Source organism: Electrona antarctica (genome assembly GCF_951216825.1).
Source record: "Electrona antarctica genome assembly, chromosome: 16".
NCBI classification, from domain to species: domain Eukaryota; kingdom Metazoa; phylum Chordata; class Actinopteri; order Myctophiformes; family Myctophidae; genus Electrona; species Electrona antarctica.
In genome coordinates, this window is record NC_136797.1 from 6,134,610 (window position 1) to 6,150,930 (window position 16,321).

Genomic DNA, 16,321 nt, shown 5'->3' on the forward strand with positions numbered 1-16,321 from the left:
TGACTGATTTCCAATTTGAAAAGGAACATGCTGATGTAGCCCTACCATGCGAAACTGCACGCATAGTCGCGCGCGCTCACACGCACACACGCACAAGCGCACGCACACGCGCACACACACACACACACACACACACACACACACACACACACACACACACACACACACACACACACACACACACACACACACACACACACACACACAAACTGAAATTAATTTAGTCGCTTCCTTCCTCCGTTTTATAAGCCTACTGCAAAAAAATTATATATTAGTTATTTATTTATATGATATCATTATTTATTATGACATATAGCCTATATATACCTTCATTTGCTTTAAAGCTATATAGACCAAAATTAGACCAAAAGCGACATTTTGTTCAGTGAGTCAATCACACTAATATCGTATAATTTATAAAAAACCAAACGGGCGATTTATTTGCTTGTATTGTTATTCACGTCCAGTCGTTTTCTCTAGACCGTCTTGCTAATGGTTTTAAGTAGGCTATAAAAGGGTGTGATTTAAATTTAAATTTGTCAAAATGTATCTGTCAGATATAGTCCAGCAATGAATGCATAGTTTGACTAAGTATTGTCTATAATAAGTCCGTCAGATACATTATTATTGTCATTATCATTATTTAACGAGAAATAAAAGATTAAACTATTGGCATTTGGAACTGTCAAATATTAACAGAAGCATTAGGCCTACATGTAGTCAAGAGAAGATTGACAAAAATTGAACTTTCATATTTTTGGCTAATTTGCTTATTGCTGACAGAATAGCCTCCTTTCAACAATACAATCGAATCGTCCTGCATGCATCTAATTCTATAGCTTATAATTATTGGCCAAAATGTTAAAAAAATAAATAAAATAAAAAATAAAATAAAAAAAACAATCGTGCATTTCCGTTTTTATTAAATAAAAGTGCATTATTACATTATTAATTAACCTGCCCGTATACAATTGTGCAGGATTTCCAACCAACTGTTATCAACTGAAAAACATATAAATAAAGTGAAAGGACATTTTAATTAAATTCCGCCATTGGGGATAAAACAATTAAGTGGATATGTTGTATGTATGCCTATTACAAATGTATACTTCTCTCTCTGTTGTCACATTCATCTTCATTATGTACAGGTATGTGTTGAATTAAGACGTCATGTTTTATAGGTATACAAAATAAAAACGTGTGTGTATGTGTGTGTGTGTGTGTGTGTGTGTGTGTGTGTGTGTGTGTGTGTGTGTGTGTGTGTATGTGCAGTGCAGTGGCCTGCAGGCTGTATTCGAAGGAAAAGCTTGCTCAGTATAGCCTAATTTTGGAGGGCATATTTTCCACCCTTATTAAATGCATTTGGCCGTATTATAATGACAATTATAGGCTATTTGTGGCACACTATATATCAATGCATTGGCAGGCTTAAACCAGTGGTTTTCAAATATATTCTCAATTTGCGAATCAAATGACATATAAGTGTCATGACATGGACTGCAACCGGTCCGGAAGAAAATATTTGTGTTCAAAGAAAATGTCAAAAGATGTTTTCTGTTTTTAAACAGCCCGATCTACAAACGGCTCACAATTCACTGCATTGTGTTCTGAGCTTATTAGCCGAAAGTAGGCCTATATAAAAATGTATAATAAGCTTCCATGAAGTGCAACTGATCGTAATTCATTTTGCTGCAGCACGAGCACGACCCCCTGGGGGTCCTCGGACCCCACTTTGAGAACCACTGGGCTAAAAACCACTATAGTTGGAGAAAGCAAACAAAATAATAATTAATAATAATATAACGACATAAACAATGTTTGTATAATTGTGTGTCAGATCGTGATGTGTTGTTCTGTTCACTCACTCAAACACTATATAAATTATTCACAGAAGTATGGATAACATACAACTCACGTTTTTTTCCTATATTTACAAGTAAAGTACCATCGTCCAGTCCTCTTGTTGAAACAAATCGCAGTGAGAGAGAGTCCATCATCATCATCATCATCTTTTCATCTCCGTCATGTTTTGGTCACAAATCTCATAATAATTCCTTTTTCCCCTCCGTGAGTCTGTCTTGACTAGTCCATCAATCCCTCCCGTCCGTCCGTCCGTCCATCCATCGTGCAAAAAAACCGTGTCAATTTGGGATGAAAAGAGACAAGAATGCATCCTCTTATATTCTATAAAACGTACACCTAACCAAAGTTCAGTGCGGACATAGTTTTGTATTGTTCCGTTGAGTCTCTTCTTCTTATAATAGCCTATAATAATAATTAATCATTAGGAGCTGTCGTTTTCTGACGTGTGAATAAGCAGAGCGTTGTTGTTGATGATGTTGTTGATGCTCATGCTGTTGTTGTTGCTGTTGCCGTTTATGGGTTTGTGTTTTTTCAGCAGCTGTGTGATCTTCTCGTCGTCGGAGTTGGGGTCCAGCGGTTTGTTATATTCGTCGTCGTCTTCCATCATGTCGTTGTCGTCCGACGTGCCTTTGAGCCTCTCGGTCTCCGAGTCCTGCTTCTTCTTGGCCGAGGCCATCTCCGCGGCGTGCCGCTTCCTCCACTTGGTCCGCCGGTTCTGGAACCACACCTTGGATTGGATGGAAGTGGAAAGATTGAATTAACGATTATGACTGCGGTCGCCCAACGACAACATATAGGCCTAAACAAAGTTAAAATATGGAGACGAGAGGTGTTTCTGCCCCGACGACTAAGTCGTCGGGGCAGAAACACCTCTTGTCTCTATATTTTAACTTTATTCCCCCCCTCTCGTGTAGTATATGCCCTATTTGTATGTACTTAATCATAACACAATGTCACACAAAGTAGCAAAAAAGTAGCATAGATCTACAAGCTCAAAACGTGTCGCTTTTGCTATAATTATGTTCTTACTTTGAATCCCGAAAAAAGTAACCGTTTTTGGACTTATGAGGTTTATCCACCAGACAGAGGCCTATACATATTAAAGTAATAGGCCTATTATTATTATAGTCTAAAATTAAATGTGTTTTCTTACATTAATTATGACTGCAGTGTAAAATAGACTCAATGGGTTCATAGGCAGGCTAGGCCTATATATAAAGTATACAATGATTTTTTTCGGGGCAAAAATATTCACATCATATTCTATCTATGAGACTCCAAGAATAAAGGACACGTGTCCAATTTAGTGTCGGTAATATAAGGCTATAAATAATGTCAGTGCAGAGATTAATTGTAGTTTAATGACAGGTGTGTATATATAGGCTATTGTATATTTCCTTTTATATTTTCAGAGTTATATAGGCGCTTTGAAATTTGAGTTTGAACCAAACCGAACACTCAGACAAAAATAAGCCCGCTTGAAAATAGCCTACAAATGAAAAGGTATATTGATGATTTAGGTTATTTATTAACATTTCTCCCAGTAAAGTATAATTGATCATAATTCATTCTCAAAATAATATAATAGTACTAATATAAATGCTACTACTGTCTCAAGCATATAATCCGTTTAGAATGGTTGTCAGTGAGTTGTTTGTCCGTGGGAACGACATTAAGACACACAGGTGGATAGTGATGATGGAGGTGGTGGTGAAGTGAAGCCCTGTTCTTGTACCTTCACTTGGCTCTCCGTCATGCCCAGGGAGTAGGCCAGGCGCGCTCTCTCCGGCCCGGCCAGATATTTAGTCTGTTCAAAAGTCTTTTCCAGAGCAAAGATCTGCTGCCCGGAGAACGTGGGCCGCGTGTGTTTTCTCTTCCCGTCTTTATCCAGTAATATTCCGTTCTGATCTGCATGCGGCGGGAAAAAATGAAAATACAATTATAATAGAAAATTAAGAAGACACATGGCATTTTTTATATTTTTCAAAATCGATCGGAAACCTTTTTAATTCTTTTGCATAGGCTAAATTAATAATAATTCCTTTTTAGTAGGCTATATTTCAAATGTATTGCGACTGCTATTCGTTTTTATTTGTTTAAAAATGTGTCATTTAAATATTCCTATATATTTTATAAATGTAAGCCTATATAATTATTTAGTTTTCAATCCAATGCCTTGTCGTTGACAACCTGCTCCATCATGACGACGACAACACTTACGGGGCGAGCAGGCGAACCTGGCGTCCCTCCAGTGCGGACTCTGCATGACGCCGGGCCAGAAGATAGGCGTCCTGCCCGGCAGGTCGGCGAGGGGCTTGGGGTAGCGGGCCACCGCCACGGCCCCGCTGGGGCTGAAGTACAGTCCGTGGGGAGGCGGCGGGCTCAGGCTGCTGAAGCGGGGCAGTCCGGACAGCATCCCCGCCGACGACGAGCAGGCGGCGGCGGCCGCAGCCACGGTGCTGCAGGCGACCCCGGCGGCGGACAGTATGCAAGGCCGGCTGAGGATGTCGTTTATTCCGTGAGGGGTGGCGGCCGCGCACTGTGACGGGGACCCGAGACCCGAGGACGGGGACATGTGATGGTGGTGGTGGTGGTGTCCTCCTCCTCCTGTGGACGTTTTCATCCCCGGGGAGCAGGACGCCGCGATGCCGCCCGGGTTGGGAGACGTGGCGGGGGATGACGAGGCCGGCCCGGCGGAGGAGGAGAGCGGGTAGGACGGGCCGTAGAGCTGGCTCTTCATCTCGGCCATGCTGTGCAGCGCGGCCAGCGGAGGGGTGCTGAGGAGGAAGGCGCTCTGGCGGGACCCGTCCATCTGGCCAACGGCTAACATAACCACGAACCACCGGGTGGGTCGTCCACGGACTGGAGAGAGCTGCTGGAGATGTTGACTTGGTTCCTCGGGGCCGGTTCAGCTCGTCTCTGGGTTAAAGTTAAAAGTGGATTCAACTCGGACAAAAACTTATTTTTTTCTTCTTCTTCAGGTGTCCGAAAATCGCCCCCAACTCTGCTGCATCTGGTAGGCTATACGGTTTATAGGCTATACGGAGAAAGGGAAAAAGTGCTCCAACAGAAAAACGATAGGCTCACTATCAAATCAAAAGTCTATACCTCAATGTCCACTCACATTAAATGAGGTAAAACCGCCTGTAAAAGTCCTTTAATTCAGACATATTAAATGCCGGGCTATTAAACTTGCGGATAGGATGTGCATTCATTCCGTCCCTTCTTCAAGCTCACCTTCAAAGAGTTTTGCATGAAATCGAAGGAGGATAAAAAAATAAAAAAATATATACTTTTTTTTGGTGTCGTTTCAAGGCAGTCTTTGAGATAATAAAAGCCCATCTGTTTCCTCTGTCTGTTGCGTCAAAAGTCCAAACTTTGAGAGGACAGCGCATCAGGCTGGCAGACACCGGGGCTGTGCGCGGCAAGGGGATTGGCTGAGCTCGAACAGTGACGTCGTGTAGAGAGGCCGTGTCCAGGGCGTTTTAGGAGCGTATCCTCATTGGCTCGCACGCACGCGCGCACACGCACACACACACCATCACAGTTGTTGCATTTGCACAAGTTTCTTATAGTCTATATATCGGACAGTCTCTCTCTTTCTCTCTCTGTGTGTGTGTGTGTGTGTGTGTGTGTGTGTGTGTGTGTGTGTGTGTGTGTGTGTGTGTGTGTGTGTGTGTGTGTGTGTGTGTGTGTGTGTGTGTGTGTGTGTGTGTGTGTGTGTGTGTGTGTGTGTGTGTGTGTGTGTGTGTGTGTGTGTGCGCGTGCGTGCGCGCGCGTTAATTGGCTGAATTATTCGTTCATATAAACTATATTATATACCGCTACACAATATCAGTCCTTCATGGCCACAGGTGTTATTATACAGTCTATAGTCTATACTATACTAACAATAACTATAACTAACTATAACAAGACAGCCTAATATAAGCAAGCCTTCATGAGTTAATGGATTACTATAAATACATAAATCCAGCCCGTGACATGATGTGGGTGACTAACCTGGTATGCCCCTATATGGCTCTAGCCCTGGTCCAGAGGAGTATATGCTCCAAGAGGCCTGGTAGGGCAGCCGACAGGCTTCTTTTGTTTAAAGTGTCCTTATACACGTCATGACACATGTGATGAGGTCAGCACACGATGAGGTCAGCACATTTTGGGCACATTTGGGCAAGTGGCTATATGGCTGCTGCAAGGAGTGTATTTTGTGCAAAACTAATGCTTGGAATGGATTCAGAATCATGGAAAAACCCGTAGTTTGACATGTCACATGGTACTTAAAGCAAAAGGAAAGTTTGACATTTTTGTCTGCCATAGGATGTTAATGATAGGGTCAAGAAACCCCCATAAATACCAACAGCCGGTCAGCAAGTGGATTCATGAATATATGTATATAGACAATATTTTAGGCCAATACAAAATACTATATAGGCCTACTAAATTTCCCACCCGTCCACCTCGACTGCCGGACTATATGAAGCATGTTGTTTGACTCGTAGTGCATATAGATAAATATTGTGAAAATAGATCAGTAGATCGTCCAATGTTTCACCAGTTTTTATAGTGCATATGGCTTGGATGCAGCAATGGTATTTTTTTCATTTCATTTTTGTCTTGCTCCTTTTTTTTTATTATTACTTGTTTTATATTCAATTGTCACTTCTCCACATAGCTGAGAACCACTGGTCGGTCGGTCGGTCAGACAGACAGACAGACAGACAGACAGACAGATAGACAGACAGACAGACACACAAGTTCAGGTAGGCTACCGGTACCACCGTACCGGGAGTAGGTCTACCGGCTACGTGGTCGGACCTTAGTGATCGTCTGGATGTGGAGCAGTGAGGAGGGAATGACGGTTTGATTTGATCGCTCAAGTATTGTAATGAAGCAGCACCATCTTGTGGACAAGCTTTGAAACTACATGTAGCTCAGTCTTCCGTTTTGAGTGTCAAATGTAGGCCAGAATTCAACATACAATCAGTCCTGGAAGTGGAACAGTTACAGTTAGGCTAGCCTATCAATAACTTCAAAATGTCTCTGACTAGATGGTTCATTTATGTGAGTTTTTCCTGTAAAGGAATATATCATTAATTGGTTCTTTCTCGTCTCGGCTAAAACACTTAATTACAAATTGTGAAAAATGCCCTTTCCCAAGTCAAACTGGACATAGTTTTCTGTAGATCTGCTGCTTTTGATATTTTTGAATTTGATTCCTGAAAAGTACCATTTTTTTTTCAGAATGAGGTTTCCACCCGACAGACACGATATACTATAGTGTACATTGATTTATAACAAACACAAATCAGTAAAGCATGTTCTACCAGACCATTTTTATTCAGTATATGCATGCATTATATTGATAAAGAATACAACAGCTGATTAGAGCCAGGAGCTGCAGTGTATGGTCAGATTATTGGTCACATTGAGCCCAAAAGTACGTAATGGTAAATGCAACGTCACAATAACCATCAAAACCTAACAATGTAGTCTCCATAGTGAACAGTAAACTAATATAAAACGATATACTATAAACTATATTTAAATGGTAAATGGTGCATTTATATAGCGCCTTTATCCAAGGCGCTTTACATAGATTGTGCATTACATTAACCCATTCACACACAATCATACACCGATGGCGGCGGAAACCATGCAAGGCACCAACCAGCACATCAGGAGCAATTAGGGGTTCAGTGTCTTGCTCAAGGACACTTCAACACTAACTCTGGGGGAGCCCGGGTTCGAACTGGCAACCTTGCGGTTGCCATCCAACCGCTGAGCCACCGCCACACCGCCGCAACACTTAAACAGTATAATTGTTACAGTACAAGTATAAGAAACGATAGTATACAAGTGAGAAAAAAGAACGGGGCCGCCTGTTTCTCCAGCGCGGGAGGCCCTGGCCACGTCGGGCTTTGAGCCCCCCCCCCATATACTAAGGGAGACGAAATGCACCCCCAGCCCCCGACTGACCGCTGGGGCTAAACGCGTCACCGGGGGCTGGGGTGGCAATTCCCGGCCGTCGGTGGGTAACGGTTGGCCCATCGGCCGCCCACCCGCTGTCTTTTAAAAAATGTATTCATTATTATAGTTATTATAGTTTTTTCAACCCGAGCCACCCCGGCCTCACCCCCTCCTCTTCGGCACACCGACCCCCCCCCCCCCTCAACCCCCCTGGCCCACAGCCCGATCTTTTCATATTCCATCCTGATTGGCTGTTTGGCATCTAAAGTTTGCAGGCAAAATGCAGTGATTCCACTCACCTCTATAATGACTGAATTCCGAACATTGCTATAGCGCACAATAACCTATACCTGGCGTTGGCAGAGACCTAGCTGTGCTCTGAGGAGAACACAATACCCTACCTGGCGTTGGCGGAGACCTAGCTGTGCTCTGAGGAGAACACAATACCCTACCTGGCGTTGGCGGAGACCTAGCTGTAGCTGTGCCCGTTGGCGGAAACCTAGCTGTGCTCTGAGGAGCACTTTTTCTAGTATCTGTAATTACAGATTTATTTTGAAAAGGTCTGAAAAATAATATTGTTTAATAAAAGAGGCTTGAAATATATATTTTAAATGTAGCAATTGCAAGGAAAATGTCTCCATAGTTGGTTCAGTTGCTAGTGTAGCCTATAATAGCCAACTGAACGGTCATTTTAAATGACCTCATTCTTGCTGCTCCTCAGTGCCGTTGAGTGCTATGATGTACTTGGGCCGAACCACCACCTGGTGGACGTGTGATCTGGAGTTGCATGGATAAGCAGACCACCAGATGTCTGGGACGACAGCCTTACCTCTGCTGTTGAAATCCTCAACATGGAACACATAGCGCCCCGCGCAACTCAGCACCAGCTTGTTCTCGAAGACGAACCGCTTTGCGACTTCCGTCTGTTTACAATCGTCGCTTTGCACGAGTTTCGCTGACACGCAGAGTTCGCGGCGCGTGCAGTCCTTGTTTTGAAAGGCCAACTCCGTGGACCAGCTCACGTCTCCGTACACGGGCGTGCTGAAAGAGCCGTCGAGCGTGTCGTGGCGCGTTTCATTCCGAAAGAAGAACTTCCGCCTCCTGTAGTCCTGGGCTTCCTCGGAGTCGAAGGTGAAGCTCCATGGCTTGCCGGTGTAGATTCTGGGCGTCGTGCACGCTTTCCGCTGGGCTACGAGCTCACCAAGCAGTTCCCCAAAGCGCAGGGCGCTGAACTGAAACCCCAGCAGCCGTCCCGCCTGGTAGCGAGGACTCTGGAGCCTGTACAGGTCTTCGGCGGGGATCATAGGGAAGCGGACGTGTTTCAAAAGGTCGAAACGGTCCTCGGTGGCGCTCGCGCCGCCGCGGGCGGCCTCCCAGCTCTCCACGGCGTCGAGGACGTAGGACTCGCTGGGCACCACGAGGTCCGAGCGGGACAGCAGGGCCTCGACGGTTCCCAGGGGAACGCTGCTGGTCCAGGCCGGGGAGAGGACGAGCGCCTCGAAGTTCCACGCCAGGTAGCGGAGGCAGGCTCGCTGCATGGCCTCGTTGGCCACGCGCACCGAGTACTCGTACAGGGAGAGCTGCGTCTGGAAGGTGGGGTCTTGAGGAAGGACCCAGGAGTAGAGCTTCCCCGTTTCCTCCTGAAGCTGTTTGAGGCCCCAGTCGGACGCCATGCCGTGGATGCACTGGAGAGACGACGAGGTGATGTTGATCTGCCTGGTGTACAGGTACCTGCAACGTACAGTATATACAGTCAGCTATGGTTTATGTACAGCAAGCAAGGGATGACCAATAGGGAGCAGGTGATTATTGAGAGCAAAGATCGGTGAACCAATATAGAATCCACTGGCGGTTCGCCGGAAAGGAAAATTCGAATCATGCGTCTTTGATACCCTGAAAAGGTTAATTTCTCAATGACCTGCTCCCCATTGACCAATGATTGATTAGACAGCGGCCCGTGATTGAGATCAGCAGCGGCCATTATTCAGAAATAAAATAACGATGAATTCAGCGATTGACCGAAACGGAATCAATCGGGTTGAGAATGGCCTTTCTGTACCAGGGACGTGCACACATAGACATCAAAGGGGGCTTCAGCCCCCGCCCTTTTACCCGTCTGTAAAACAACTGCCCTCTCCAGACCACGAATGCATCATTTACTGATGGTGAAAGAAATGCAAATGCCCTCCTCTCCTTTCCATGCCATGCCTGAAAGGCAGCATTCAGGAATCAGGAGAATTGCTTTTTTTTCTCCGAAGTCTACCTGAACTTGTACAAATTTGTTTTGAAAATCCATGTCGTTACACACTGCATCTCCACTATAGCTAAAGAGCGCTTGGGTTGCGCCCAGGGACAAATTAGCCATTGGGCCAGTGGGGCCGTCGGGTACTAGGTTTGACACCCTGAAATGGGCTCCTGGGGCCCTTCATTGGCCATTTATTTTGTTAAATGTAGGTAAAAAAGGTGATAAAAACACTGACAAACATAAAAATGTCGCACGCATGCGTGCTATGGGGGCCCTGCAAAGATTACCGGCCCAGGGGCCTCGTGGGGGTTAATCCGTCCCTGGTTGCGCCCCGAAAATAGCTGATCTACAAGCTCTCAACGCGTCACAGACGCGTTGCGACGCGTTGAGAGCTTGTAGATCTGCTATTTCCGCCATGTTTTTGTCCAAAAGGGCCCTCTAACACTCTCTGCACGTGCCTGTTTCTGTATTACCTGACAAAGCTGGCGACGTAGTGGCTGCAGTTAGACGTGACGTCGATGTGGAGGTCGGCCAGGGAGCCGTTCAGGACAGAGTCCAGGCTCAGAATCAGCCGATGGACACAGATGCTGTCCGCCTTGTCGCCGTCCACTCGCACGGCGATCTGGAGGTCGCAGTCGTGGCCGCTGTCAAACAGCGCCCCCAGGAGTTCGGGCAGCGCGGTGCCGTGGTTCACCGCGTGGTGTGTTGTGGGGTTCTCCAATGAGCTGTTACTCCATGGATCTGACACTAGAGAGTCACAGATGTGAAGACAGTGTTGTTTTTGGCAGCAGATTTCTATTTTAGTTTTAGTCGTAGTCTTTTGAATAGTTTCCTTTTAGTTTTAGTAACATTTTAGTCACCTGGAATGTTTTAGTGTTTAGTGTCTAGTTTTAGTCGACAAAATGTCATAAGATTTTAGTCGACTAAATCTACAGTTGATTTAGTCGACTAAAATGTATTTTGGTGGCCGTTGATGCGGTCATAACGACTGTTTTTACACACAATAGCCGATCCATTTGGGTTTCATTTTACGCTCTCAAGAGTTAAAATATTGTTAAAAGTCGACACAATTCGAGAACTGAAGTACCGTAGAAGAATATATTTTTATTTTGATCAATGTTTGCCAGTTGTCTCTCGTTGTGGACAACATCTTATCCAACGACAACAACACATATTCTAAGTCTTGGGTCTGAGAGGCTAAATCTCATCGAATAGTGGTCTGTGTCTCGAATGGCGAGTAAATCATGGGCCTTGGTATAATTCATATTATATGAAAAAGGTTGAGAACCACTGGTTTATATGTTCCAGAGACATATATATACAGATATACTAGCCCTTACCCGTTGTGAGATATTGTCCCCCCTTGTGGCCGCAGGGGGTACTGCGCCCTGGGTGCGTTTTTGCATTTTTTATTCACTAATAAATTCATTATTAATTTATATAATTTGTTAAATTGGAAAAAGGGCTTCGTTAAGACCTCCATATTATTATGGTCAATGCCTGTGTGAAAAGTGGGAGCGATTGGTGCAGGCGGTGAGGAGATACGGCGGTGTTTCTGACAGACACACACACACATTCAGACAGACATTGACTGAATTATAGTATGATGATATGATATGATGATGATATGTTCACATGAGACATGTATCTGACCTGGCTTGCAGATCACTCCAGCATCCTCTCCATGACCACAGTTGCCGTTCCCCCAGCCGGCAGACTCACACAGGGATAGGTCGCTCTCGTCGCCACGGCATTTAACATCATCCAACCAGATGGGACCAGTACCTTAGCCAGGGAGGGAACATCGTCGTCCAATGAGAGTTAATTGTTTCCATGAAAAAAATCAACCATGCATCATTATACTGTTGTGGTGATTCTCAAACCTTGTCCTGTACAATATGACCCCTACATTAATATGTCTATGGGGCGCCTAGTGGTCCAGGCGCGTGCCACATGATAGGCTCTGGCCTGACAGCGCGTTGCATGTTCGAGTCCCGTTCATGACGACCTTTGCTGCGTGTCTCTCCCCTTCTCTCTCTCCCTCTTTCCTGTCATTATTCATTTGTATCTATCAATAAAGGCAGACAAGCCTAAAACAAATCTTTAAAAAATAAATAATAATAATAATAATAATAATAATAATAATATTGTATTGCGTTTGAAGCCTGTCCTGGACGGGGTATCCGTGGACATAAAAAAAACCAAATCCATATTCAAAATGTTTTGGGGAAATAGCAGAACTATAGAAGCTCACAACATGAGTGAGATTGTAAATCTGCTATTATCAAATGGCCAATGTAAATAGGGTTAAAGTTGTGGGACAGATTTTGATGGTATATTTAAGCATTTGGCTAAAGGGGAACCCCTTGGAACCCCCTCAAGGACCACTGGGGGTCTCCACCAGACCACATTTTAACAAACAATGCTGCCTTCTACTGTAGTAGTAGTAGTACCATTAAATACTGCTGGAAAGTAACTAAATTGCTAAGTACTGTACTGTACTTTGAGTACAGTTTTGAGGTACTTTTTTTCAGTACAGTATGTATGGGAGTATGAGTATGTATGTATTTCTACTTTGTGGTATTGCTACTTTCACTTAACCGGTACATTTAACACCGTTTTATTAATAGCTCAAAAAGAAAGACAGGAAAGGGACCTTAAGTTTACTGCATCAACAGTAGTCAACAAAATATACTAAACTGGTCAAACATTGGCCTAATTGTCTCATAATATGAAAGAGGCAAACAATATGAAAATGGCAGATCTGCAAGCTCACGAGGAAATGGAACTGGTAAGAGTTTTTTTTTATATATAACTTTATAATGCTACTGCATGCCGTCTGTGCACAACGACCCTTGAAAACAAAGTATTGCGTTGTGGGTTTGAGCTGAAATGCACTTTTTTTATGTCAAGCAATCAAGTTACCTTAATTCAAGTGACAGATGCCAAAAACACTTGTTATATTTAAATGATGTGTCTTTTTAGGGGCATGTCATGTGGTCTACAGTATCTGCACAGCCTGTGTGATCTACTGGTAGATCTACCTTTTGGGCACCCTTGCCTAGCTGCTCTCTCAACATCAGACACGTTGAGTGAAAACATAGTGAATGTAGGCCTACCTTCACCATACACAGCTTCCTCAACAGATGGAAAACAGAATGGATGTGTACCGTAACCTATTTTGCATAGATGTGCATATTTATATGTATGTCTTTAAATGTCTTGATGAATTGAAAATGGAGGACCCTGATGTAAACAAGTCTTAAGTGCCTTTTCTGGTTTTATTTTATCCTCGTAGCAGATTTTGTATTGGCCTGTACTTTCTTTGAAATGTACCCATTCTACAAACTGTTAAAAAAATGTTCAATCAATCAATCAATCAATCAATCAATCAAACCATACACTTACTATCTCAACAGAAGACACATTTAGTTTTAAAAAAAAGAATATACCTTCACCGTACGTTGCTCCGTCAAGAGCGGACGTGGCCTCAGAGAAGTTGAGATATTGACAGACGACGTGTGCGTCGTAAATGTCCCATTCGTCATCACACACTGTCCCCCACTGGCCGTCGTGATAGACCTCCACGCGGCCCTCGTTAGGAGACGGACCCCCGGCCAGCCTCATGTGTCTGTCCTGGAAGCCTGGAAGAGGCGTACGTACAAACACAACCACCCAAACAAGCAGTGTTGGACAGTACGTGGTACCCAAGTACATTTACTTCAGTGCTGTATGTACTCAAGTACATTACAGTACATACGTAGAATGCACAGAGACACTGTAGACTGCCTCAAGAAACTAGGATCCGCAGGTAAACTCAAAAGAATATACTATCAAAATAACAATCTGTACATTCAAACTAGGGTTACCAGGTAACCTATATCAGTCTAAAGTCTAAACGATGTACTATCAAAATAACATGTACATTGGACCTACAGGATACCAGGTAACCTATATCAGTCTAAAGTCTAAACGATGTACTATCAAAATACCATGTACATTGGACCTACAGGATACCAGGTAAACCATGAACCTAGCATTCTGTTTATTAATAACATGTACATTGGACCTACAGGATACCGGGTAAACCATGAACCTAGCATTGGACCTACAGGATACCAGGTAAACCATGAACCTAGCATTGGACCTACAGGATACCAGGTAAACCATGAACCTAGCATTGGACCTACAGGATACCAGGTAAACCATGAACCTAGCATTGGACCTACAGGATACCGGGTAAACCATGAACCTAGCATTGGACCTACAGGATACCAGGTAAACCATGAACCTAGCATTGGACCTACAGGATACCAGGTAAACCATGAACCTAGCATTCTGTTTATTAATAACATGTACATTGGACCTACAGGATACCAGGTAAACCATGAACCTAGCATTGGACCTACAGGATACCAGGTAAACCATGAACCTAGCATTGGACCTACAGGATACCAGGTAAACCATGAACCTAGCATTCTGTTTATTAATAACATGTACATTGGACCTACAGGATACCAGGTAAACCATGAACCTAGCATTGGACCTACAGGATACCAGGTAAACCATGAACCTAGCATTGGACCTACAGGATACCAGGTAAACATTGGACCTACAGGATACCAGGTAAACATTGGACCTACAGGATACCAGGTAAACCATGAACCTAGCATTCTGTTTATTAAACCATTTAGACGAGACGATTCTACAAATGTCTCTGTCAGTGGTTCTCAAACAGGACCCCCAATCCCCCATCTGGAAATATGTTGTTCCAGGGACCCCCAGAAGCAAAGATTTGAGTTAAAAACTCAAAAATAGGGTTAAGTAAAGATCTACAAGCTCATAGCGCGGCACTCGGTGCCGCGCTATGAGCTTGTAGATCTGCTATTTTTCCATAGCTAAAGTATGACATAGTGCTTAAAACACCAAAAGGGGTTCCCGCCCAGAATGGGTTGAATAACATCCTACCCACCATGAGTGGTGTTGAGATCTTGACCAAGAGAGATGTTGACCAAAAGAAGGACAGAGGAAATGAAGAAACACACTCTTGACATTTCGCCGCCTCTGAGGTTACGCCTGGAAAACACGAGGAAATGACTACATTACTGTAACTGTGTATTCTTATCTTACTAACTTCTGTGGTGGGAAGTCTGGTGAAGTTATACTAACCGTGTTGGAAAGTAACTATGTACTATTTACTCAATTATTCTGCTTAAATAGGCTTTTGTTTTGTTGCAGTTTTACTTCACTGGAGTATTTCCAAATTGCAATACTTTATTCTACTCCATTACATTTTATGAGTCAAATATTGTAAATGCATTACAATTATTTGAACATTTTAGTTTCTAGTTACTTAGTGGATTTTCATTATTATTTCCAAACATATAACCACTTCTACCGTAATACAGTATACTTAAGGCTATTTGAGAATAGATGATCTATTCTACAAGCTTGTAGATCACGAGCTCACAACACGTCGTGATAGGATCATGCAACGCGTTAGATCTGCTATTTTCAAAAGAAGAGGAAGTGCATGCCGAAAGTCAATTTGAACATCGAACTTTTACTTGAAACGGACAATTTCTACGTTGTGATATTGATACTTAATATGATACAAATGACTTCTTACACCCGTCGTTACTAACTTAACCCATTTAGACCTGAGGACGATTCTACAAATGCCTTCTAAATCTGGACAGTTTTCTGAAAAACGTTCTCAAACATTTTCATGTCAAGGAGGACGCCCAAAAAAGATATATATTCAAACATTTGGGCCACATTTTCACGAATTTTTAAAAATAGCAGACCTATGAGCTTGTAGATCTGCTAACTAGTGGTGGAAGCAGTAATAACATATTCCTCGAGACGCCTTGTGAGCTTGTAGATCGGCTATTGTTTCAAGTAGCGGCTTGTATAGCGTTAAAAGTGCACTGATTTGGAATAACGCACAAAACAGGAATATACATAAAGAAAGTCTGTTTCCTGGCATTCACAATGAACAATAGCGTTCCTAAAATGTGAGCGTTTCACTCAACAATAAACAAAGTATAATAATGTAGTATATACCTCAAGTTTAGCTTAGAGACTTTGTCCCAAAGATCACTAACTTCATTCAAATGTAATGTATGTTGACAATAATCACATACCTCAACCTTCCCTTTAAGTTCCAGTTCAGATAGAAATCCTTCTGTGAAGGTGATGCAGCCTCCTTATAAACCACACAAATTAAAGGGATAGTTCACTGCA

At 43.4% G+C, this 16,321-nt stretch overlaps 2 protein-coding genes across 2 annotated transcripts; both read right to left on the reverse strand.

The window, feature by feature from the left end:
* Window positions 1-2,222: 2,222 nt before the first annotated feature.
* On the reverse strand, window positions 2,223-4,710 carry nkx6.1 (NK6 homeobox 1). Its single transcript, XM_079523891.1, has 3 exons — window positions 4,084-4,710; window positions 3,599-3,771; window positions 2,223-2,590 (listed from the first exon to the last, which is right to left on the reverse strand). Exons 1-3 carry the CDS (start codon window positions 4,691-4,693, stop codon window positions 2,285-2,287), a joined length of 1,089 nt encoding a protein of 362 aa, XP_079380017.1. The 5' UTR covers window positions 4,694-4,710; the 3' UTR covers window positions 2,223-2,284.
* Window positions 4,711-8,043: 3,333 nt separating this feature from the next.
* Window positions 8,044-16,245, reverse strand: LOC306939178 (galectin-3-binding protein B-like). Its single transcript, XM_079523707.1, has 8 exons — window positions 16,222-16,245; window positions 15,048-15,151; window positions 13,528-13,719; window positions 11,729-11,860; window positions 10,549-10,822; window positions 8,330-9,561; window positions 8,227-8,248; window positions 8,044-8,174 (listed from the first exon to the last, which is right to left on the reverse strand). Exons 2-6 carry the CDS (start codon window positions 15,127-15,129, stop codon window positions 8,532-8,534), a joined length of 1,710 nt encoding a protein of 569 aa, XP_079379833.1. The 5' UTR covers window positions 15,130-15,151; window positions 16,222-16,245; the 3' UTR covers window positions 8,044-8,174; window positions 8,227-8,248; window positions 8,330-8,531.
* Between the last annotated feature and the right edge of the window lie 76 nt (window positions 16,246-16,321).